The sequence below is a fragment of the Aulonocara stuartgranti genome (genome assembly GCF_965226115.1).
Source record: "Aulonocara stuartgranti genome assembly, chromosome: 7".
Taxonomy (NCBI): Eukaryota; Metazoa; Chordata; class Actinopteri; order Cichliformes; family Cichlidae; genus Aulonocara; species Aulonocara stuartgranti.
In genome coordinates, this window is record NC_138945.1 from 7,613,796 (window position 1) to 7,638,732 (window position 24,937).

Here is a 24,937-nt window from a genome sequence, read left to right on the forward strand (position 1 = left end):
AGTGAACTCCTTTAGCTCATCTGTGTTCTCTTTGTTGAATCGGGTTTGCTCTCAGCCTTTTAGTTACTGTATTGATCACACAGTCTGTATAAGCAGGGATATTTATGTTATCGGGGACATTAGGTTAAGCCAACATGTTATGGAGGGCTCTGCTGTGGACATGAAGGAGATATAGTGCTGAAGATATTTCCTACCTTGAGTTTTCTGTTGTTTTATTGGATTCATTTTCAGCTTCATGTGACGGTACCTGTAAGCACCATTTAAAAGGTGTCCTATAAACTTACAGTACACACAAAGATTAGATTATTAGCAGTGCCGGGGCATTACAAAGAAGTGTTATACTGTAATTCCATTATATTTTTCTGTAACTCTATGATGTGAAACGTTATTATTAGTAAAAAAAATTCATTAATCACATTACAGTTATTAAACAGTTGAACAGTAATAAGTTGTTCAATTATTTATATAATCCGCAGAGAGAGAAAAAAAATTAAATTAGCCTTTTGACAAACAAAACTGCGCAACAATGAAACTGTTATGGGGAAACAAAATTAGGAGGGCACCCTAGGGTAGACCCAGAACTTATTGGCTTTAACCCTATAACGCCCTTCGTTTCATATTTGATACATGAGTTTCAGAGACCTCTATCTCCTCAACATGATCAATACTTGTCATCATTTCAAAATGTTATGGACAAAACTCTTTCTTTTTTTAATCTAAAATTACCATTGTTGCTAACAAAAACTTGCCAAAAACCAATCCATCCATCCATCCATCCATTCGCTTCCGCTTATCCTTTTCAGGGTCGCCGGGGGTGCTGGAGCCTAGACCAGCTGTCATAGGGCGAGAGGCGGGGTACACCCTGGACAGGTCCCCAGTCTGTCGCAGGGCTAACAAACAGAGACAGACAACCATTCGCGTTCACATTCACTCCTATGGGCAATTTAGACTAATCAATTAACCTATCCCCACAAACTGCATGTCTTTGGACACTATGATCGGACATGTCTTTGCCGATCATACACAACATGATATAGCAAAAAAAAAATGTGGATTTTGTTTTAAGGGTTAATAAACATCTTAGCTCCAAAATAAATCCGAATTTTCTGGCTATTTTTTGATGGGTTGAGTTTTAAAGGGTTAAAATGACCTGGGGGCCTCCAGGGAGAAATTGGAAAATGTTGCTGTATTTTCCCATTTTCTTCGCATAAGTGCAAGAAGGTGAATGGGTGCATTGACGACGCCTCACAGGTTTATTAGTAGGACGATATTGCTGATCATAGCTGTTTGCCCGACAGACTGTATTAACATTCATAACAGTTGATAAATAAAAATGAAAAAGTAAAGAAACAATGTTAAAGAGTGTTTCTTTGACGTTGCATAGTTTGTCCACCAAAGGGCACTCTGCACTTTCCCTGTTGCCAATATGTTTGTAATGCTACAAACACAACAACCAGCTGAGCACAATTGGGTAAACAGAGCGTAAACAAGGACATAACTGCACACATCAAATGGTAGGGAACTTTGTTTATGGTTTTTGTGTCTGAAAGAAAAAAATTTAGATTTTTAAATGATCAGATATTTGTATTAATGTCAAAATATTGCCTATAGTGGTTGGGTTCTATATGGCAGTCGTTACCATATAACTTTACTGATGACAATCCAGAGTTTTGTCGAACAAACCTTCTTTTTTACACATTACAGATCAAACTCTTGTCTGCTTGACAATCAGTAACTGAAAGACTTTCAGATTCATTCAGAGTGAAAATGATGACGGATGTGGTCAGAACCAAAGTGTTATTAAGAACAAAGACAAGCAGTGCTGTTATTGTTATCTATGCGATGTTAATTCATTCTAATAGAAGTATTACACGAGGTTCCTCCTAAGGTAGTTAGTTTAAATTTGGGGTGAAATCTCCTAAAACCAAGAAGTAGCCATTCTACTACTTTCAGTTAAAGTGAGTATACTCATGTCATCAGAGATGCATTACTACAGACCTTCATACTTGATTATAAAATTAAAATTAATTAGTGAGCTTATAAGTGTATAACAGTAGTGATATAGTAATATAATAGCAATTGTCATGATATGCTTACTTTACACTAACATCTGCATTACTTTAGATAAAATACTGTATTACAAAAATATGATATCTGTCTGTAGATGTGATGTAGAGGTGAGTGTTTAAACATGGACGTCCAGTCCTAAAATAGGCATGTATCGGTGTAGCTGGGGGTGTTCCCAGCTTGGCGCTTTGCTTCCTGATTTAGTACCACAGGACATTTAAGCCTTTCTTAAGCTGCTTGTTAATTCTGGCAGAACGTGTTAGTCATATAATGTAAACATCCTGATTCAGCCTCGGACTGGGTTTGTGCACTTTTTGGCCTCCATACTCATCTGTTTCGTCTTTTATACCGGCCAAAGTGATAGGCTGCAGGGTGTGCAAAGACGTTTTAATGCTGGGTCACAATGAAGCAGTAAAACCTGTGAGCTGTTGCAATGAAAGCCAAAGTAACACCGCAATAGATGGTTGCTGTTGACTGCCAAGATGAGAGATAACAAACAGCTTCACACAAGAGATGTGACTGGTACATTTTCTAAGAGTCTTCATACCACAGATTTTCTCCAGTCACGCTTTAAAAGCAAAAGTACAATCACCAATGCCACCAAGTGTAAAACTGGCATGAATTCTCACAACTCAAAGGAACAGACATTGGGAATACACTTAATTATTGTTTGTTTGTCTGGGTGTTTAGTAAGTAGCTGAGGCTAGAATCCACTTAGCTTAGCGTAATAGTTGAAACAGGGGAAACTGTTGAGGCTTGCGAAAAGATTTCCATATCATTGCATATTCAGTACTGGTGTGGGCTTTGAGCTATGAGTGTGCTTGTTGCCAAATGCAGCGGTATGATTGGTCAGATCTGTTTATCTGAAAAATCAAGCATGACTCCAAAAAAATAAATGCTGCAAATTAATTCTGCAAGAGTTCATGGCCGGTGTAAATGGCTACATTTTATAATAACTGCAATAACTGAGAAAAATTTTTATTACACAAAATATTTGCATGAGTTTCAAGTGTTTGGTGTGTAAAGGTCATTAGCTCTTCTGATGCCCAAGGTTTTAAAAGATGATAATAACTAGAGATGGCACGATACCACTTTTTTATGTCCGATACCGATACCGATATCATAAATTTGGATATCTGCCGATACCGATATGAATCCGATATAGTGTTTTTTAATCAACAAAACTGTTTTTTAAAATATCTTGCTGCATTTTGCAAGTCTGCAAGTTCATACTCAAGTTTAAAACAACAACTACACTAAAGCTATTCTGTTATACCTGTATACAAAAAAAATATTTCATAGTTCAGCAATACTGATCAATCTAATAAACTTAGACCTACACCATCCTCCCTATTCTGGTATTTTAAAGAGTACTTAGCGTAAATATTAAGCAACCTAACTAATAGGGTTCCAACTCCCAGCAACAACAAAAATAAATAAATAAAAAATAGGGAACCACCCCTCACGCTCCACCTCATGATGCTTAATCAACGTAATCAACCTTAATTTGATGCAGTGTGAAAAAAAATGCACAGAAATCAATTATTTTTCAAGAAATATTAAATAGATTCAACATCTTTCTTCAACAAAATTGCAGACTGCACAGATGGTACCTTCCCAAAGGAAAAAGTACTATAGCTTACTAGGGTATATATATTAGACTTAATAGTCACTATATACAGTAATTGACTTCTATTCATTTTACATCAAATTAAAACTTTGGGTGTCAGATAATTATTTATTAAAAGCTCGACATTTTAAATGAGAATAAGAAAGAAAAGTATGTCTTTGTGCCCCCTTTTCCCTGTTCATGCCCTATCGGCCCCCCTGGCTAAACTTTGCTAGATCCGCCCCTGCACAGTTACCAGCGTCAGCTACATAGAAAAAGATCCTCGAGTAGAAAGTAATATTAAATAAATTCTAACAACAGCTGATCAAGCTTAAACGTGCTGCTGTTGTTTATCCGCTGGTTTCCTCTTTCTGGTGCAAAGTGGGCCAAAAACAAACGAGAGACAGACTCGCGACAGAAAAGCCGATCAGCTGATCGTTAAGCAGTTTCATGATTGAAGTAGCAGCAGGAGAGGCAGTCGCTCGTTAAGCTTAACGCAGGAATGCTTTACAAAGATTCAGAGATGGACTTACACACTTGCTTTACTTCTCTCGGGATAACTTTGTCGGAGATGAAATGCCGGGTTGCTAGCGAAGCTCCAAATGCTATCCAGACCACCGACAGGTCCCGCATGCCACAGCTGCTCTATCACGTGATGCATACTGCTCCGACGTTCTGAGGCGAGTTACGGCGTGTTGCAAGTTTTGTGAGGTGCTTTCGTGATATTTAATGGATCGGATTACATTTTTTATTTTTCTCCGATATCCGATCCAGTAATTTAGGTCAGTATCGGACCGATACCGATACGTAATATCGGATCGGTCCATCTCTAATAATAACATGCAAAAGGCTACATTACCAGTGATCCAGTACTTTGATCTGGATCACAGAAAGAATAAAAAATGGACATTTCAGTTTCTGGATCTGAACCCAAAGCCAACGTGGAAGTGCATTAAAGCTGGATTCTGGAAGACATACTGTCTTCCTGTATATTCCTCTAGGCTGTAAACAGACATCTGGTCCTACAGAAGTCAGTGGGAAAACGGCCCTTGGATTTAACCTCTCCAAACACTTTCCCGATGAGTTTATGTGCTCAGTGACTCATTTTGGGGCACACAGTCAATCACTTCCAGCATTGTGAGGTAATTTTAGAGAAAGCCAGGTGATAATAACCCAGAGCTACCTCTGTAGATTACATTTTACACAAGACTGTCCTTTGTACATGACCTGCACATGCTTGTGTTAACCCACACAAATAGTGGGCTCTCATAATGAGTTAAAAAAGAGGCACTCATTCCTAATGTAAACAGGACATGAAACATGGAGCCAAATCCAGACAAGAAAGGCTTAGTATGCAATGTAACCTTATCATGAACGCAACCACTGACAAATGAGCAAAAGGAGGTCTGCATTTCATTCGCTATTCAAAATATATACATAGAAAAACACATACAGTTTATAAGGTAACATAGACTTTGTTTTCTTCTTTGGATGTTCGCTGCCTTTTGGTCGATTCTCTGACAAAATGAACCCACACTGATCTGGGAATAGTTAGAAGGTCAGAGTTAAGTGGTTTGACAAACAACAAGAAAAAGCGATGTCCTGCGAAACTGGACTGAAAGCGAGTGAAAGAGCAGCCAGTGTCTAAAGAAAGACTTTGAAAGACGTTCAGAAAGCTCATGTAAAGATATGAGGAGTGGCTCAAGACTCAGGCACAGTAATTTTACAGTACGTAAAATTGACACAGGAAACTTTATACTCAGACGAGTTGCCTGCTGGTTGGATTTTATCTCTTCATATGTCTTACCCTACTTGTTACATGCAGCTATGGGTGGAGACTAGGCTACATAAGACTTTAACAGCCCTCCTCCAACAATCCAGCCTCCACACAGACAGCTTGACACACTCAGCCTCCTCATGTTACACAGGATAGTCTCACTCACTTTATTATCATGTTTTCTGTTTCCGCCAGTGGAATTTCCACAGCTTGCCAGAGCAGAACTTGGCACACTTCAGAAGTTTCACCCTCAGAAAGCAAGCCTGTGTTTCATAATGTGTCTACCGGATTTATAGCTGGGCAGGAAAGCTGTAAGACTTGATGCTATAAAGCTTTAAAAGTGGTTTATAATTTATGTTGTTACATCACTGCATCAATATAAAATCACACTTTTACCACAGTTTTTTTTGTAAATGTATATTTACATAGTCTTGACTTAAGGTCTTAACTCAGTCACCTTATTTCACCCTCGCTAAAACACAATATGCGAAACCTTCCACCATTAAAAACCCCCCAAAAAACTCTAACCACAAAATCCTAATTTCAAACTATAGTCACAAAATCTCTGACTTATTTGACAAAATTCTTTCTATTCACAGTTTGCTGCAAAATTCAAAGCTGTATCTTACAGCTTTGAAACTCTGAAGCTGTGTGCTACTTCATAATTATGTTTGACAAGACTTCGACTAGCCAAACTAATAAAAAAAAACTGATGGTTTGATTTTATTGTACTTTTACTGAATTTATTTTATCCCTTTGCTCTGTGTTAGAGATTTATCTTTAAAGAACAGAAACTCACTCAATCAAATTAAGTGGTCAAACGAGCTGATTGGTGAACCACAGCTCAACCTAGCATCCCTGTACAGTGCTGAGTTGCAGCGCTCTGCTGGTTCAGGTTTTTTTGATGACTCACTCTCTTTGCATAGTGATTTTCAGTTTCTTCCTCTTCTTTCTGGTCCCAAAGTGTAGAACAATAAGGTGTTGGCTTGATGTTCTCTTGTGGCCGCTGGGCTGCTCCCATGGTGGCCCTCTGTGGCCTGGACATCTCCCTTATCGGGGGGGAGGGCTCTGCCGGGTGGTCTGGGGCCCTGGGACCCTGTTTTCAACTCGTATTAGAGGGGTGGTTTTGTCTCTAACAGGTACTGGAGTTGGCGATACATTGTGCATTTCTATTTGTTTCTATCTCCCCGTATCTCTCCTCTACCGCACCACCACCTCCTCTTTTTGCTCTCTTGCCTATAAATGTGATAACTGAAGTAACACAAATAGAAATAAATAAATATTGAAGATTCACAAAAGAAAGAGGAGGCTATAGAGATTCTATATAGCTGTTCTTGCAAAAGCAACATTTGTTTGGTACCACAATACATTCAGATCGCAATTCTGATTACAAAAGCTGCCAGACTTGACAGGATATTTAAAAAAAAGAAATGTAGCACCTGTTTACTGAATTAAATAAAACAGACAATTAGAAAACTTAGATCACAAACTTGTCTGTAGCCAATTTTCTTTCTGCAGTGTGCAGTTTTTTTTCCATTTTATATCATAAATGTAGATATTTTTGTATTTTACTGTGTTTTTCACAGTGTTGTCAAACTGAACCATTAATGAAGACAAATCAAGAAGTTACTCAAAAATCAAAATTAGTTTCAGCTGTCACTACATTATTCAATATATTGCAATGCAAAAATTTATTGTAAGTAGTCTGTGAATATGTGTACAGTACAGTACACATGCTCAGTTTGTTTTCCAGTGAGTCCACTGTAAGGAGCTCATATATAATATCATATTGTAGAAATATTGATCAGAGCATCTCTCTGAGTGGAAGTGCTTGTGTTGACAGGATGCTGCTCTCCCAGCAGAGTAGTTGTGTTACATTTGCAGTGATGGATGCAGATTGATGTTTCATTGTCAGTGATTGCTTACATACATGTTTTCAATGAAGTGTCTTAGCTTTAATATTGCATGGAAATAATTCCAGCAATTAAAAATAAGATGAGTTATACCACCTGTATGGTGTTTTAAGAACACCTAAGAATTAAATGACTCACTGCACATTACATTACATTATCTAATGCGTAAAGTTTTACTGACAGTGGTGAACCCATGGTTGTATTGTGTGTCTCTGTAGTTGTTTTGTGCCTTTCAGTTGTGGATTAGTGACTGAACTCAATAAGCGAATCGTTGCAGGCAGATGCAAACTGGTGGAAGACACAAACATGAGACTGGGTCAGTCTTTAGCATCATTTTAATCATTTATCAGTGCAGGAGCTGGAAAGATGAGGCTTTCTGATGCTGAGAAACTCTTTAATCTTTTACTTCCTGTTTTGATCTTTTCAATGGCTTTACCAGCATTAAGGAAGGGTTTTGTTTTAGTGATGCATAGTGATACCATAACAAAACTGCAGCATGTCACGACACACAGCCAATGCAGGGACCACAAATGAGGTTTATATATCTGTCATTTAGTGTCTCTTTGTATGTAAGTTTTTATAGTCATTTATTGTCTCTAGTTGTGTCGTTCTTATATTAATCTCCCTGATCACAGACTCTGAAACATGTCCCACTGACCCATGGACTGAGCTCCATCTGTGGTCTTTGTAAATATCCATGTATAGTTGATTTTGGCGTGGCAGAGTGCAGATGTCTGTGACAGTTCCACTTTCAATATGTGTAGAAATGTTCAATGAAGTTAAACGGTCCTGTCTCGCAGAAACTGTATAACAGGTATTAAAGCAGCGTTAGGCCACTCGTGCCCATGCTGTTACTTATATTCTGTTTCTGCATTGCCACAGAGGTGATCATATTGCAACCGCAATGAAAGTTTTAGGAAATGGAAAAAAATTTGCACCTCAGCACTGTGATCAGATAGGAGGAAGGTTCTTTCATGTAATTTCCTGTTAGTAATCACCCCTGGGACAAGATACCAAGCTGAATTAGACACTTTGGTCAGAGGAAGTGTGTAAGCTTAGATGTAGATAGCTACCATGAGTTAGTGAAACTACACTTCAGTGACAGGCTGGAAGAGACTTCTCATAAAAAATGTTGGTGAGTTTAAAGTCAGGATGTGGCTGAGAGGGCTTTTGTAGAGAAGCAGTTTATTGCATGTATTTAATGCATTCATTTGTGCTAACAGGGAATGGGTACTTCATGTCCTTCGGGGTTTTCTTCTGACCAAGCTCGGTCGGGGATGTACAAGCTGGAGATCGAGCTGAAAAGAGGACACAACCTGGCTGTCCGAGACAGAGGAGGTGCAGTGACATCTGTAGTTAATTGCATTTTTCAGCTCTTGCTTTTATGCATGTGTGATAGCTTTATTTGTCTATTTTTATTCGTCGATGTAGGAACAAGTGATCCATATGTCAAGTTCAAGCTTGCTGGCAAAGAGGTTTTTAGGAGCAAAATCATCCATAAAAACCTCAACCCAGTGTGGGATGAGAAGACGACCTTAATCATTGACAGTCTGAATGAACCTCTGTATGTCAAGGTAAAGACTTAGAACTAACACACACACACACACATACACAGCTTTTCCATATAAATTCTTAATGAACATTGGTCAGTGGAGATTGTTTATTTCTCTTCTGCAGGTGTTTGACTATGACTTCGGCCTTCAGGATGACTTCATGGGTTCTGCTTTTCTTTACCTGGAGTCTCTAGAGCAGCAGAGGTATGTCAGATATTAGTGCCAACATTGTGTTCTGAAAAACAAGAACAAAATAATAAAGAAATATTTTAATAATTCTTTGCATGTTTCACGAAATGAAAAAAGACACAGAATAAACACAGATAAAATGTTGTTGTATGTATGTTTTTATTGGTGTGAAAAAATGTTTTCTCCCTTCCTGATTTCCTTTTTTTGTATGTTTTCCACACTTAAATGTTTCAGATCATTGAAGAAATATTAGACAAAGATAGCAGAAGTAAACAAAAAATGCAGTTTCTAAATGGAGGTGCTTAATATTAAGGTGGAAAAAAGTACAAACGTACATGGCCCAGAGTGAAAAAGTGATTAACCCCTAAACCTAATAACTGGTCGTGCAGAGTTGTTGTGATTCAGCCACAGGGTTTTCAAGCATGAACCGCCTTTTTAAGGTCATGCTACAGCATCTCAACTGGATTCAGGTCAGTACTTTGATTAGGCCACCCAAAAATCTTCATTTTGTTTTTCTTAAGCGATTCAGACGTGGACTTGCTGGTCTGTTTTAGATCATTGTCCTTCTGCAGAACCCAAGTGTGCTTCAGCTTGAGGTCACAAACAGATGGCCGGGTTCAAACTGTGGTCATAAATATTTTGTACTTGTAAATCAGACTGCGTAGTTGTGAACTGAGTTATATAACCTTGTAAACCAAAATATCTGAAAATGTTATGTTTGTGCATTCATAGATAACATTTTTTTTGTCTGTTTGTAAAAAATATTTACAGAAGTTACACATTTTTTTCAAGGTCTGGTTACAGATACAAAGCAAAAAACTACATATTTTGGTGACAACAATTTGAGCCCATGTGGATATTTTTCTTCAGGATGTTTTGGTAGACAGCAGACTTCGTGGTTCCATTTATCATGTACCATGCAAGTCTTCCAGGTTCTGAGGCAGGAAAGCGGCCCCAGACCATCACACTACCACCACCATATTTTACTGTTGGTACGATGTTCCTTTTCTGAAATGCTGTTACTTTTTACAATAGATGTAATGGGACACACACCTTCCAAAAAGTTCAGCTTTTATCTCGTCAGTCCACAGAGTATTTGTACAAAGGTCTTGGGGATCAAGGCTTTTGAAGATCTTTTTTTAGGCTTTTTTTAGGCAGGTCCTATTCGAGCTGAACTTTCCAAAAGATGTGATACATCACAGTTAATTTATGTTATAATAGGAAGGGGCAATGACTTTTTCATGAAGGGGCATGTAGGATTGTTTTTTTTCCCTCTTAATAATAAACACCTTGATTTACAAACTGCATTTTGTGTTTGCTTGTGTTATCTTTGTCTAATATTTTAATTTGTTTGACGATCTAAAACATTTATGTGTCTTTTTTCCCCCTGAATTTATAAACAGGAAATTAGAGGTCATCCAGGTCTTTATGTCTTTACGCCATTCAAACAGTTTAACTAACCGGTGTGTGTTATCTGGCCTTAATGGAAAGATAAGGTTGGGTGTCATCTGCATAGCAATGAAAAAGTATGCCTTCTGATGATGCTGCGCAAGTGAAGCATGTATAATGTAAACAGAATTGGTCCTAGCACTGAACCCTGTGGAACTCCATAATTAACCTTGGTGTGTGTGAAGAGGACTCTCCATTTACATGAACAATTTGGAGTCTATTTGATAGGTATGATTTGTAGTTACATAGACAGGTACGTTTAATACCGAATGAATTAGGTTGCACCTAATTACTGAACCTAATCATCGTGTAGTGACACTGGCCTTATAAAAAAAAAGCATGCCAGAAAGCAGAGCAGAAAACACACCTGCACATATTCATGACTGTGTGTTCCAGGACGATACCTGTGACTTTAGTGCTGAAGGACCCTCAGTATCCTGATCAGGACCTCGGTACTCTGGAGCTGGCCGTCAACCTGACACCTAAAGACAGTCCCATCGAGGAACGCCGAGACTCAACAGTATGTATGAAGATTATGTCAGCTGATATTTCTCTCACTTGATCTTTTTTTTAAAATCTTATTTTAATTTGACCTGCTTTAGTTAAATAAATGTCAAAAACACCACAACTGATACACTGACATGAGTTAATGCAGTCAGAACTTAGGGGCAGGTTGAAAGGAAATCATTTTTACATGTCAGCTGTGAAATTTGGTTGACATGGTAAAGAGCTTAAACACTCCCGCGTGCACACAGACACACACACACATACACACACACACACACACACACACACAGAAAATGTTCTGTTAGAGGAAGTCTGTTAGTGTGAAAAAGTATTAAATGAAAAGTGTTTTATGTAGAAAAACATTCCACTGTTTCTCCTTCTTTCTTGCACTGATGGATAAGCTGAATTGTTGAGGTAGAGCAATTTTTTTAATATAAAGCTGCATCTAATCATGATGTTATATGAAGATCAATTTAACTAATATTCTTCTAATATCTTTGGCTTATGAATGGCCTAAAGTAACATCCTTGTATTTCTTGTTTTTCAGTTATTCCATTTTCCCATTATGATATCAAATTGTATCACTTGCCTGCAACCCTGATTTTATTTTACTTGTATTGTTGATTTTGCATTCTTAGTTTATTTTTTAAAGTTAGTTTTAGTAAATTTTTAGTAAACATACCATTCTGTGGCATGTGCAGATGCTCTTCGGCTGTTGCTGCATCTTGCACAGAGGAAAACTTCTTATGCAAAAGACCAACTTTCAGAGCGTAGCATATGCTGCTTCCTATGCATGGAATTTCCAACTATGCATCCAACTACTTATCCCACCAACAGTAACTGTCTGTAATCACCTCACAGATGTAACATTATCTAGAGCTACTTTAAGTACCACTGATATTTATTTAGTCTTTTTCTCCATTTGGTCTTTCTCATTTAACTTAAGTAATTACTTCCTCCAAACCATCTAAGTGTCTTTTAGACCCCATTCCTACAAGACTGTTCAAAGAAGTCCCACAGTTAATTAATGCTTCAATCTTAAATATGATCAACTTATCTCTAATAATTGGCTATGTACCACAGGCCTTCAAGCTGGCAGTTGTTAAACCTTTACTTTAAAAGCCATCTCTAGACCCAGCAGTCTTAGCTTATTATAGGCCAGCCTTCATCTCCAACCTTCCTTTCATTTCAAAAATTCTTGAAAGAGTAGTTGTAAAACAGTTATCAGATCATCTGCAGAGGAATGGCTTATTTGAAGAGTATCAGTCAGTTTTCAGAGCTCATCACAGCACAGAAACAGCTTTAGTGAAGGTTATAAATGATCTTCTTATGGCGTCTGACAGTGAACTCATCTCTGTGCTTGTCCTGCTAGACCTTAGTGTTCTATACAGTTGGCCATAATATTTTATTATTTTATTAGCCCTGCAGTGGTTTGTATCATATCTGTCTAATAGACTCCAATTTGTTCATCTCCTTGGTGAGTCCACTTCACACACTAAGGTTATGGAATTCCACAGGGTTCCATGTTAGGACCAGTTCTGTTTACATTTTACATGCTTCCCTTAGGCAGTATAATCAGAAGGCATAGCATACATTTTCATTGCTATGCAATGACACCCAACTTTATCTATCTATGAAGCCAGATAACGCACACCAATTTGAAACTGCAGGAATGTCTTAAAGACATAAAGACCTGGAAGCAAGATTGAAGTAGAAAATTAGAGGTCTAATTTCCTGCTTCTAAATTCAGATAAAACTGAGGTCATTGTACTCGGCTCTGAAAATCTTAGAAATATGGTATCTAACCAGATTCTTACTCTGGTTGGCATCACCTTGACCTCCAGTAACGCTGTGAGGAACCTTGAAGTTATTATTGACCAGAATATGTCCTTCAATGCACATATTAAACAAATATGTAGAACTGCTTTCTTCCATTTGCACAATCTCTAAAATTAGAAATATGCTGTCTCAGAGTAACGCTTTCTTTCACAGCAAGTCTTTTGTCCTGTCTTCCTTCTCTCACCCCAACTGTTTGCGGCAAATGGTCGCCCCTCACTGAGCCTGGTTCTGCTGGAGATCTCTTCCTGTTAAAAGGGAGTTCTTCCTTCCCACTGTCGCCAAAGTGCTTGCTCATAGGAGGCCATATGATTGTTGGGTTTTTCTCTGTATGTTATTGTAGGGTCTACCTTACAATATAAGCACCTTTAGGCGACTGTTATTGTGATTTTGCATTGTATAAATAAAATTGAATTGAAAAATTGGCATACAGTAGCTTACTAATAATTATGTTATTATTAATAAACCCAAAACATTTAGTTACTTTCCAGGTTTGCACATGTATAGGAAAAAAATCAACTTTGAAGTTGATTTTAGTTTTGTTGTCCTTCAGTAAAGATGGGTCTCTATGTTTCCTGCTGCAGATGGAGGTTAAGAAGTATGGACTAAAACATTATGTGCATAAAGTAAGTGTAGTGGTGATCAGGCTCTTAGTGCTTTTCCATAGTTTCACCTTGATTGACCCTTTCCTAGGTCACCTCTAGTTGAGTAGCTGCTTTGAGTCACGATAGAGAGCACAATGCAGTAGAGTCATCTGTCAGACTTGTATAGGCTAGTAATAACTTTTGTGCAGTCAGTTTGTCTTTGTAGCTTTCGATGTTTACTTTCAGGTTTCTCAAAGCATTTTCTCAATTTTTTTATCTTCATCTTTTGGCTTCATGTTTTCTCAGCACCCCTTATGAATAAAATAAAATCAGCATGAATTATAAACACTGTTACTATATTTTCCTGCACCAGTGATCAAAAGGCTAAGATGAAATTCTTCCTGGGTCTTTACATAAACGTTATTTTGAAGCAAACTTTTAATCTCAAATTGCAAACGGGTAGCATCTTTTCTGATATATCTGCTGGCTGTTAAATTTCAACATTTTTAACACCACAAACATATGGTTGTTTCACTTGGGATTATAGAGAACAAATATCTTAGTTCCTAATCCGACTTTATGGATGAGTCTTTGCAGGCTGATTGGCTCTCGCAATAATCAGAAAACTGACTATAGTAAGGCAAATATGTGGAGCCTCATCAAAGTAGGCTTGATTTTCTGACATATAAATACTGTCACAGTTGTTGTTTCGATGAGACACCAAAAACTCCACTGAAAGACAAAAACTCTCGAAATGAATGAAACACCACTGAAACACAATTTTTTGTGTTTTTTCTAGTCATATGGAGTTCTGTGATTTATTTCCACATAATCACTCAATATTTACAGTGCTCTGATTTTAGAGCCTACCAATCCCTGAGGGCGATAATGATCTCCTTAGCTACATGCTGCTCCACTACTTTTTTTGGACTGCAGACACTTTCTACATACAGTCAGGAAAAAAAGATTAAAACCTCAAATAGCCATACCTTTGAATGGTAGGTTTATTTGAACAGTGAGAGACAAAACAATATATATTAAAAAAAACCCAGAAAAAAGCATTTCAAAAAAGTTATAAATTAATTAGCATTTTCATGAAGGAAATAAGTATTTGATCCCTTTGCAAATTTCTGCTTTAAAGCTTTAGTACTTGGTGGCAAAACCTTTGATGGCAATCACAGATGTCAGACATATCTTGTAGGTCAAGTTTTGCACACATTTTGTCCCATTCCTCTTTGCAGATCCTCTCCAAGTCATTAATGTTTCATGGCTGATGTTTGGCAACTCAAACCTTCAGCTCTCTCCACAGATTTTCTATGGGATTAAGGCCTGGAGACTGACTAGGCCACTCCAAGACCTTAATATGCTTCTTCTTGAGCCAATCCATGTTGGCTTGCCCATGTGTTTTGGATCATTGTCATGCTGGAATACCCACCCATGACACATTTTTAATACCCTGGCTGAGGGAAGAAGGTTGTCACCCAACATGTGACGGAACATGGGCCCATCCATACTCCCTTTGATGCAGTGCACTTGTCCTCTCCCCTTGGCAGAAAAACTCCCGAAGCATGATGTTTTCAACTTCATGTTTGACGGTGACGACGGTGTTCTTGGAGTCGTAGGCAGCAATTCATCCTCCTTCAAACACGGAAAGTTGAGCTGATGCTAAATAGCTCAATTTTGGTCTCATCTGACCACAACACTTTCACGGGTGGCTGTAGCTCAGGTGGCAGAGCAGGTCAGCCACTAATCACTGGATTACTGGATGTAGTGTAAAGCGCTTTGGGGTCCTTAGGGATTGAGTAAAGTGCTATACAAATGCAGGCCATTTACCATTTACCCAGTCCTCCTCTGAATCATTGAGATGTTCAGTAGCAGCTTCAAATGGTGCCCTTGCGGGCTGTGCAGGATTTCAGTCCTTCACAGCATACTGTGTTACCAACTGTTGGTAACTATGGTCCCAGCTGCTTTGAGATCATTGACAAGTTCCTCCTGAGTAGTTCTGGGCTGGTTCCACACCGTTCTCATTATCATTGAAACTCCAGACCGAGGGAGATTGGCAGTTATTTTATGATTCTTCCATTTGTGAATAATCACACCAATTGTTTTCACCTTCTCACCCAGCTGCTTGGCGATGGTCTTGTAGCCCATTCCAGCCTTGTGTAGGTCCACTATCTTGACCCTAACATCCTTGGAAAACTCTTTGGTCTTGGCCGTGGTGCAGAGTTTGGAATCTGGATAGATTGATTGCTTCTATGGACAGCTGTCTTTTATACAGGTAACAAGTTGAGGCTCCCAATATCAGCTCATTACCTCTATAAAATACACCTGGGAGCCAGAAATCTTGCTGATTGATAGGGAGGCCTTAAATACTTATTTCCTTCATGAAAATGCAAATTAATTTATAACTTTTTGGAAATGAATTTTTCTGGATTTTTTTGTTATTGTTCTGTCTCTCACTGTTCAAATAAACCTACCATTGAAATTATAGACTGACCTTTCATTGTTAGTGGGCAAACATATTAGATTAAAATTAATACTAATAATTAAGAAATAAGAATAAGAATAATATTAAGAAAATGTATTTTATTAATAAAATTAATAAAATAAAATAAAAGCACAGCATAAACTCTGAGGCAGCTTTCTTCAGAAAGGAGCCTTCAGAAAGCCATAGTTTTCCAGGCTTCTTGAAGGACATTTAAGGCGTTTCTTTTTTTATATATTTCTGCCTTTTCTTCTGTTTTCTATATGGATCATTCCATACTACTTCAATACTGCTTAGGTTCAGACTCTGGGGAGACCAGTGCATGAGTAATAGTGTACCACTGTGTGTCTTTTTTTCCCCATCCAGGTAAACTCTCACTGTGTTGGCAGTGTGTTTTAGTTAATTACTGTGCTGAAAAAAAAGTGTTGCTGATTAGATGCTTTCCAGGTAGTATTGTGTCTGATGGATCAAAATTCATCAATATTTACAAGATCCCCAAAATCTGGGTGAAGTTCAACCCCAAACCCCAACATCTAGCATTTCCATAGATTCAATTAAAGAACAAAGAAGAAAGTTTGTGAAAATGTAGCCAAAATCAGTGAAAAACTTTGAAAGACCTCCAGAAAGCTGTAGAACAGAGATCATTGCAAACAAAATGTAACAAATTAAAGGGAGGTATTTTTGCACAGTTCGGTTGCTAGAGTTACATATCAGCATCCCCATCTAGGCTTGTCTTTCCGCTCAGCAGCCAGCTCAGTTTTTATTCATGAAAATTCCCTTAAATGTTTCAAAAATGTGGTGACATTGCCCCACAATGTTTCACAATGAATGGATTCCGTATTATGTAAAAAGCAAAAGTTTAACTTTGTGAAACGTTGTCCACAGCACTAGTTGACTCTTGCTGCAATCGGGTCGGCCGTGTGAGATGCGAGTGCCCATTTCTGTATTACATTAGGTGGAGCTGTCTTGACATTCATCTTTATATATTACTTGTGTTTCAGAAAAGCAGTGTATAATATGATTATAACACGATAATAACATATTGTTTTCTCTTTCTGTACTGACTTCCTAACATTGCTATACTGTCCAACTCTGCAAACAAAACCTTGCCCTATAATACTTGATATGAAATGAATCAAGTTGCTCAACTTGACAGGGCTAACCTTTAACATAATCCAATACAAAGAAGTGTAGTAGGATGGCTTTGGAGAGAACTCTTTAAACAGCTGCATACAGCAGACATAGACTGCACTGTATTGAATAAACTCAGTAATTCTATTTATTTTGGTCTGCTTAGCTGTGATTATAGTTTCTGCTCAGTTAAATGGAGCTGCATGAAGAGATGGTTTCCAACTGTATCCTCAGCTCTGAGATATTAAAAACAGCACATCTTGTTCATGTTTAATTCAACACATAAATTCATAATAGGCCAAGTCTGAATTTGTTCTCCAGCTGCAGCCAGAGATACAGATACAGAGAAACAGCAGTAAAAAGAGAGTTGGAGGGAGACGGAGAGAAAGGAAGACAACAAACAACAACAGACAGAAAACCATGACACTCAAAGTCTCATTGGCTCTAATTGGCACACTGCTGAGGCTGAGATAATGAATGCTCAGTTCTGGTGAAGATCTTTTTTTTTTGGTAGACTCTTTTTTTGGTGCCTTATTTATAAAGCTTAATTGAAGCAGGACACCTCCCCTTAGTTTTATTTCCCATTTAGTTAACAGAACCCCATCCTACAGCTTCCCCTAGTGGCTTAAACACAATGGTACCCTATTTAAATGAAAGAGGTTTTGGCTGTTTTCATATTATTTAATAAAAATGCAGACACACTTTGCAGCCCTTTAGTTACAGCTATCCATTCAACTTTTCCACCCTGCATAAGTCAGTAGAAATAATCCATTTTTATGTATATTCAGACTATGCTGCTCAGGAGGTCCTGGAAACGATCCACTAAGGTAAATAATCACCATGCCCATCATCATCATCATCATCATCATCATCATCATCATCTGTGCATGCAGTAACAGCTTTCCTTAAACTGTCCTTACAGCTTTATGCTTATCACTCTGCTCTTCACTTTATTGTGTCTTTACCTTGACAGCCTTGTTACCATCTTGTGTCAGAGATTTTTTTTCCCTACTGAGTTCATATTTTTATCACGAGAGATATTTTGCTCTTGCTGCTGTCATTTCCACCCACTATCTGCCACCAGGGCTCTGTTCTTCATCCATGTTAACATGGTGTTATCAGGCCAAGCTAATTCTCTTCCTTACTTCTTCAAATAAAAGTTGGATGATTTACTAATCTTTAATCATGTCCCCAATAAATGCTCTGTCTCCTGTTTGAATAAACTTTACTAATCAAAGATGCCCATAAAAGGAGCAAACAAAGAAAAGTTGAAGAATGTGAAGAGACTTGTGAGCAGGAAGAGTGGAAAGGCAGTTTGTACAGATGGCATACCGGCGTAGGCAATGTCTAGACATTGTACAGTAACTGCCTCCTATGAGGTTTATGAGAGGAATCGAATAACTTTCAGTTCAAATGATCGTATTATTTTACATTATTTAGCCATATTTCTATATTATATATAGAAATAAGGAGGACAATATTATTTTCCCAAGATCAAGGAAATGCAAACCCCTTTGGCATCATCTACCATTTAAAAGGTTGGTGGATTTTGTGTGAAAGCAATACAAAGTGCTTATGTAGATAAAAGGCCTGTATGAATGTGTGTTCTTGATTGGTGGAATGGGATTTGTAATAGAAAGTGCTTTAACTGCTCAAATTCAGTAGAAAGGTGTTACTAGAAGTACCTGACATGAGTATGTCCAGCAGTTTGTCCTCCTGACATAAACAAAAGGATCTGCTCAGAGAAAACATTTCTGCATTTCTCTATTGGGTTTGAACTCAGCTGAGTAAACTTGTGTAGTAAAGACATAAAAAGCACATGTGCTGAACACAAAATTTTATTTTGCTACTGCAGCACTAAAATATTCTAATTGTGCAATAAAATGTTCATAAAGTGAATTAAAAAACAGAGTCAGTTTTCAAGAAATTCACTTTATGGATCCTTTATGTATGGCCTGATAACATACAAAAATCTTAAATAAATATCTATTTTTCTCCAATCCCAAGGCTGTTGGACTTTATCGACTTATCTACTTTACCTCTATTCTGGCAGTTTTTTTAATTTTTGTATTTACCTCAGAGCAACATGATTCGAGGTTTGATTGATCATCATCTTTTAGAGCAGGAACAACAGAGCCCTGCATTGTGTTCTTGTTGTTACTATGTGGCAAATAAAGTTGTGTATGTGTGTGTGTGTGTGTGGCCCAGCAGCAGCAGTCTATACGTCTGTCAGAGCTACATCGAAAAGCCCAGCTCTGGCGAGGGATAGTCAGCATCGCACTAATCGAGGGTCGAAACCTCATGCCCATGGATCCCAACGGTCTGAGTGACCCATATGTCAAGTTCAGACTCGGGCCCCAGAAATACAAGAGCAAGGTACAGCATGTGCAACTAAGGTCATACTTTCATGTTTGAAGCCCAGCTCTTTCAAATGAGGAGATGTGTCAGTATTTGTGTGTGTGTGTCTAGACAGTGCCAAAGACCCTGAGCCCACAGTGGAGGGAGCAGTTTGACCTGCATCTGTATGAAGAGACAGGTGGGGTGCTAGAGATCACGGTGTGGGACAAAGACACTGGAAGAAGGGACGATTTCATTGGGCGGTCAGTCTCTACTTATGTTTGGGTGATTTCTGTGTGAATTCAACTTTATTTATATAGCGTTATCAAAGTAAATACCCTATATTATTGCAGACAGAAACCTAACAAGCCAACAGTCCCCTAGGAGAAAACAGATGGCAAAAGTGATGGAGAAAAAACTGTCTTTTAATAGGTGTTAGTGAGGTGGCATTAGTTAGGTGGTGTTTAATGTTCTGTCTGTGTTCTCATTCTTGGACACAAGCTTCAGAAATGTGTGCTATTATTTTATTGGGAGAAAGGATTTTGATTTCTAATTCATGTTGAACATTTGACATTTCACAAATGCTAGTGTTTAAGTGTAATGTAATTTCTCTCAGTTTGAAAGTGGATTTTATTTTACCCATGTGTCAGTGCTTAACACATGGATCCTGGAATGCCTAGAACTATTCAAGATCAACAGGACCCTAAGAGCATTCAACGAGGATGTGGTGAACAATACTAGAGTTCAACTTCAAACCAAACCAAGTCACCATCAAGTGTGGGATTTACCAAGAAGATGCTCTGTCCCCACTGCTGTTCTGCATAGGCCTAAACCCTCTCAGCCAGAACATCAGCAAGCCTAACTATGGATACTGCTACAGAAAAGAGGAGTCATTAGTCACCTCCTCTACATGGATGACATCAAGCTGTATCACAGGAACGAACGAGATACTGATACTGGAAGCTCAAAGGCAAATGGGAACCATGAAGAGACTGCTAGGAAAAACTCAACCACCAAACACCTCCAGAGAGTAAGGCAAGTCCTGAGGAGTCAGCTGAATCGGTAGGACAAGATCCAGACAATCAGCACTTACGCCCGCCAGTCATCAGATACCCTGCTGGGTTAATAAGGCCGCCAAAGGAGGAGAGGGAAACCACTGACATCAAGACAAGGAAGCTCCTTACCATGCATGAAGGGTTTCACCCCAAGTCCAGCAGATAAAACAGCAAAAATCCATGAATACATCAGGATGATGGCCACAAATGATCATGTGCTTAGTGAATACCTCAGGTATCAGAAACCTGAGAAAGAACAGGAAAAGAGAAAGAACCATCATGAAAGGATAGGCCCCTGCCTGCATGTACCACTGACAGACAGAAGAAGAGGCTGATATCAAGAAATCCTACCAGAGGTCAAAGCAGGACACGCCTCCTAGGGTGGTTGAGAATGTCCGAGCTTTCAGATGCAGATGGTGATGGCTAACCAACTGGACATGTTTGTGGTGGAGAATCAGATAAGGAAGATACATGTAACTATACCAAGTGAGAGCAACATCAGGCATAGGAACATTACAATGTTGAGAAATACCAAGGGGTGAAGGAAGTGGTCAGTGACAGTGGTACCTGTGCTGATCGGAGCACTCAGGGGCAATGCCCCCCAATCTGTCTGTTTGTCTGTCTGTGTGTTGATAGATAGATAGATAGATAGATAGATAGATAGATAGATAGATAGATAGATAGATAGCAACAGTTTTTGGTTCAAACTTCATTTTTACTTAAATGTTCAGCTCATTAGCTCGGTGTGTTTTGTTTTGAATGTGGTTCAGCTGCCAGTTGGACCTCTCCACTCTTGCTAAGGAGCAGACGCATCACCTGGAGCTGCCACTAGAGGAGTCTCAAGGCTTTGTTGTGCTGCTGGTCACACTAACCGCTTCGGCTGCTGTCTCTATCGCCGACCTCTCTGTGACCCCGCTAGATGACCCACAGGAGCGTAGAGAGATACTCCAACGATATGTAAGCAGCACGCTGAGGGCAACTCAGATGAAATAACTACACCATCTTAACACACATATTACACTGTTGTGCTCAATTTTCTTGTGCAGGGTGTGACGAAGTCATTCTTTAACTTAAAAGATGTGGGCATAGTACAGGTGAAGGTGATGAGAGCAGAAGGTCTCATGGTTGCAGATGTAACCGGTAAATGAAAAAATGACTCTGATTTCTTGCCTTTGCTTGCTCATAATACTTTGCATTATTCTTCATTCTTACTGTGATTCATCCATTATCATTATCTTGATTGGTCGCTCAGGTAAAAGTGACCCTTTCTGTGTGCTGGAGCTGAACAATGACAGGCTGCAGACACACACCGTTTACAAGAACCTCAATCCAGAGTGGAACAAAGTCTTCACCTTGTGAGTTGACATTTATCAGTGAAAACCAGGAAAAAAGCAAACCATTTCCTTTGTTTCAACTCCTTGTATTAAAAATATATATGCATGAAAATTGCCACTTTGCTGTATTTTATTGGTTATGGTTTTCTAGTAACTGTTCTGTGTGTTGCTACTAAACTAGGTAGTAGAAGAACCTGGACCTTTAGCTGTTACTGAAGCCTTAGTGACTTCACGGCAATTTTGTGACTTCATGAATCTTTGCTCAGTGCAGATAAGCTGTTAACAAATCAAGCTCATTAAAAAGCAGGTGACACAGATGAGGATTATTGAGTTGGATGCTTTTTGTGATACATATATAGCCTTCTTGGCTGTCAGAGGAAAAAGTTTATGGATGAGTAGAATGAGGAGGGGTGGGTTTAAAAAATCGACTCAAATCGATTTTAATTTGAAGAATGTGATTTTTAAATATGAATGTAATTTTGCCAGTAAAGCCAGAATCTCAGGTTAAAGCTCAGGAAATCATTTCAACAACCACCAAACAGCTAAAACAGCAAATGATTAAAGAGCCAGTAAGCAGATTCAGCACAAAGATGGAAACACAAAGTGTGAATCCCCATGTTAATATGGTGGCACGTACACAGACACACCATAGCGTGCTGAAAGAGGCATCTCACAGATTCTGATGCTGCAGGTTTCGTCACTCCCACCCAATTCACTGAACCAGCAGCAAAAGAAGGTCAAAACTGCGCTTCACAAAAAAACATTGTCGTGAATTTACCAGTTTACCATAAAAAATCTCTATTTTCTGCATTATTCGCTTGTTTATTACGCACCAGTTTCCCGTTGTGTTCAGTGCTGTCGGCCCCTGTTTTGTTTTTTTCCCTTTTTTAAAAAAATGACCTCCAATAAGAAAGCCTAATTTCTGCTGTTTAATACCAAAGAAATGTAAACTTTTACAAATCATGCCAAACTACAAAATGCTAGGCTGTGTCTCTAATAAAACCTCTGTAACTTGTAACCAGCATCAGGTAATGTTCATATATTGATTCATGGTTTTTCTCTGTTTTTGATTGTTAAGGTTCAAAATTGTGTCTCGTCCTCAAATGCTCTTTCTCAATTCACCTGTTGCACTTCTGAGCTTTCACTAGACCAGAGGCTCACTGAGACTATGTGTATGTCTTCTACTAAATAAATGTTTTAACCAAGAACCTCTACTTAAAAGCTTAATATAAAATGATCTGATATATAAGTGTTTTGTAAGCATGTATTGCAATTCCTTCTATGGCTCCAAGTCACTTGCACAATAGATTGTCCGAACATCGCGCCGAACAAAGCTTCCGACCCCCAATTAATTGACCGAGCTCCAACTCTTTAATAAGCACAGATATGCATTGTGTATAAAATAGTCATAACTGCTTAAGGCCTTCTTAAAGCTGTCTGTTACATTGTTAAAGCCTCGTCTTAGCCTGCTGCTCAAAATAACTTCCTGCTTCTGCAACTCTCTGCAAGCCTGTTTCCTGTCAGCCTGTGACTTTTTAGCCTTTCTGAAAGACACACACTGTTCAACCCCTGAATGCAATATAAACTCCAGATTATATTATTAATGCAATGGTAATGATGACAATTATTTAACAATAGCAGTAAAATAATTTCCCTGCTCCACATGATCTACTGCAGAATATTTTTAACGGGGTTATCTGCTATAACAAGCCAGGCCAGGAAAATCTCCTTTATGTTTTTGTGTTTTATCCTCAGTTACTTCGACACAAAGGCATCTACTGTGATGCTTACGCCTCTGTGGAAGTCTCATAAGTGTCAGCTTTGTTTTTATACATAGATATAAAATATGGATATGTGCTGATAAATAATCAAATTATAATATTTTTGACTGTCTGAGTCAAAACTGAATCTAACTGAATTGAATCGCATTGGCCATCAGTTATAGAAATCAGAGCCGATACCCAGCCCTAAGAATGAGTATCTCTGTATGAGCTTCTCCACGAGCGATGTATGAAGTAGAGCCAAACCGACTGGTGATTTCTGAGGTGGATGCCAATAGAAGTGGAACTAGCGCTGCTTTTGAAAGCCTCCTGTAGCCAATCAGAAACAAAACAAAATCTGATTTTCAGTCAGACACATCAATCAACAGGACGTCAGCCATTTCCTCTGGCCTTGTTGTCTTTCATTCTGACAGAGCTCTTAGATAACTTTTTGTTTTAGCGTACTCACAGTTGACATCAGGATCAAAGCTGTGGTACACAGCATTATATTAAGGGTGAAGGATGGGTTTATTAATTTCAAGAAAAGTTATAGTGTTCATAGATAGTTTTTCTTAAGCTGCAGGGGATGCCACTTCCCAAATATTGAATACATTTCCACATATGAACTGTTCCGTCTTTCTCTTCCCCATCTACATGCCAAATATCCTTGGGCAAGATACTAACCCCAAGATGCTGTCTGATGCATCTGTCTCTATATGAATGTGTGTGAATGTTAGATAGAAAGCACTTACATAGTAAGAGCATAGAAAAAAGTGCGTGTATGAATGGGTGAATGAGCCAAGTTGTATAAAGGGCTTTGAGTGCTGAGTTAGAGTAGAAAAGCACTATATAAGAACCAGTCCATTTACCATACTTTTCCCCTTTTTCCTCAGTAATGTCAAAGACATTCACTCTGTGTTGGAGGTGACAGTGTTTGATGAAGACAGAGACAGGAGTGCAGACTTCCTGGGAAAAGTGGCAATTCCATTATTGAATGTGAGTGTAATAAAAGTATATGAAAGACACACGATGTGTATGTGTGTAAAGTGCTAACATGTTTGGTTGTTGAGTTGCATCCAGCTGTATGGGTGTAATGAACAGACACTAGGCAAATTGTGCAAACGATTCAGACAAAGAAAATATTGGAATTTCTCCAAATCTATAGCACACAGTTCTTAGAGTGGTAGCACCACATAGCAAGCCATATTATGTGTTTGATCATTTCATTAAAGGGGTTAAGAAGCCATCAACACAGAAACTCTGAGACTTAGAGAACAGCAATAAGCTACAGCTGGCTGAGTTGGCACAAGTACCAACGTTACGATGCTCCTATCTTTAAGATATAAAACAA

At 38.5% G+C, this 24,937-nt stretch overlaps 1 protein-coding gene across 6 annotated transcripts in view; it reads left to right on the forward strand.

Annotated features, from left to right (window-relative positions):
• The window catches only part of mctp1b (multiple C2 domains, transmembrane 1b), a 39,921-nt gene that overhangs the window by 9,032 nt on the left and 5,952 nt on the right, over positions 1-24,937 (forward strand). For 2 of the 6 annotated variants that reach the window (XM_082538146.1, XM_082538151.1), the window contains exons 2-13: positions 8,590-8,704; positions 8,798-8,940; positions 9,044-9,123; positions 10,954-11,077; positions 13,485-13,526; positions 17,889-17,927; positions 19,309-19,476; positions 19,570-19,700; positions 21,263-21,449; positions 21,539-21,632; positions 21,745-21,847; positions 24,480-24,582. In XM_082538146.1, coding sequence (XP_082394272.1) covers positions 8,590-8,704; positions 8,798-8,940; positions 9,044-9,123; positions 10,954-11,077; positions 13,485-13,526; positions 17,889-17,927; positions 19,309-19,476; positions 19,570-19,700; positions 21,263-21,449; positions 21,539-21,632; positions 21,745-21,847; positions 24,480-24,582 — 1,329 coding nt within the window. The remainder of the gene's footprint in view (positions 1-8,589; positions 8,705-8,797; positions 8,941-9,043; positions 9,124-10,953; positions 11,078-13,484; positions 13,527-17,888; positions 17,928-19,308; positions 19,477-19,569; positions 19,701-21,262; positions 21,450-21,538; positions 21,633-21,744; positions 21,848-24,479; positions 24,583-24,937) is intronic. The other 4 variants (XM_082538147.1, XM_082538148.1, XM_082538149.1 and 1 more) reach the window with 4 other exon arrangements.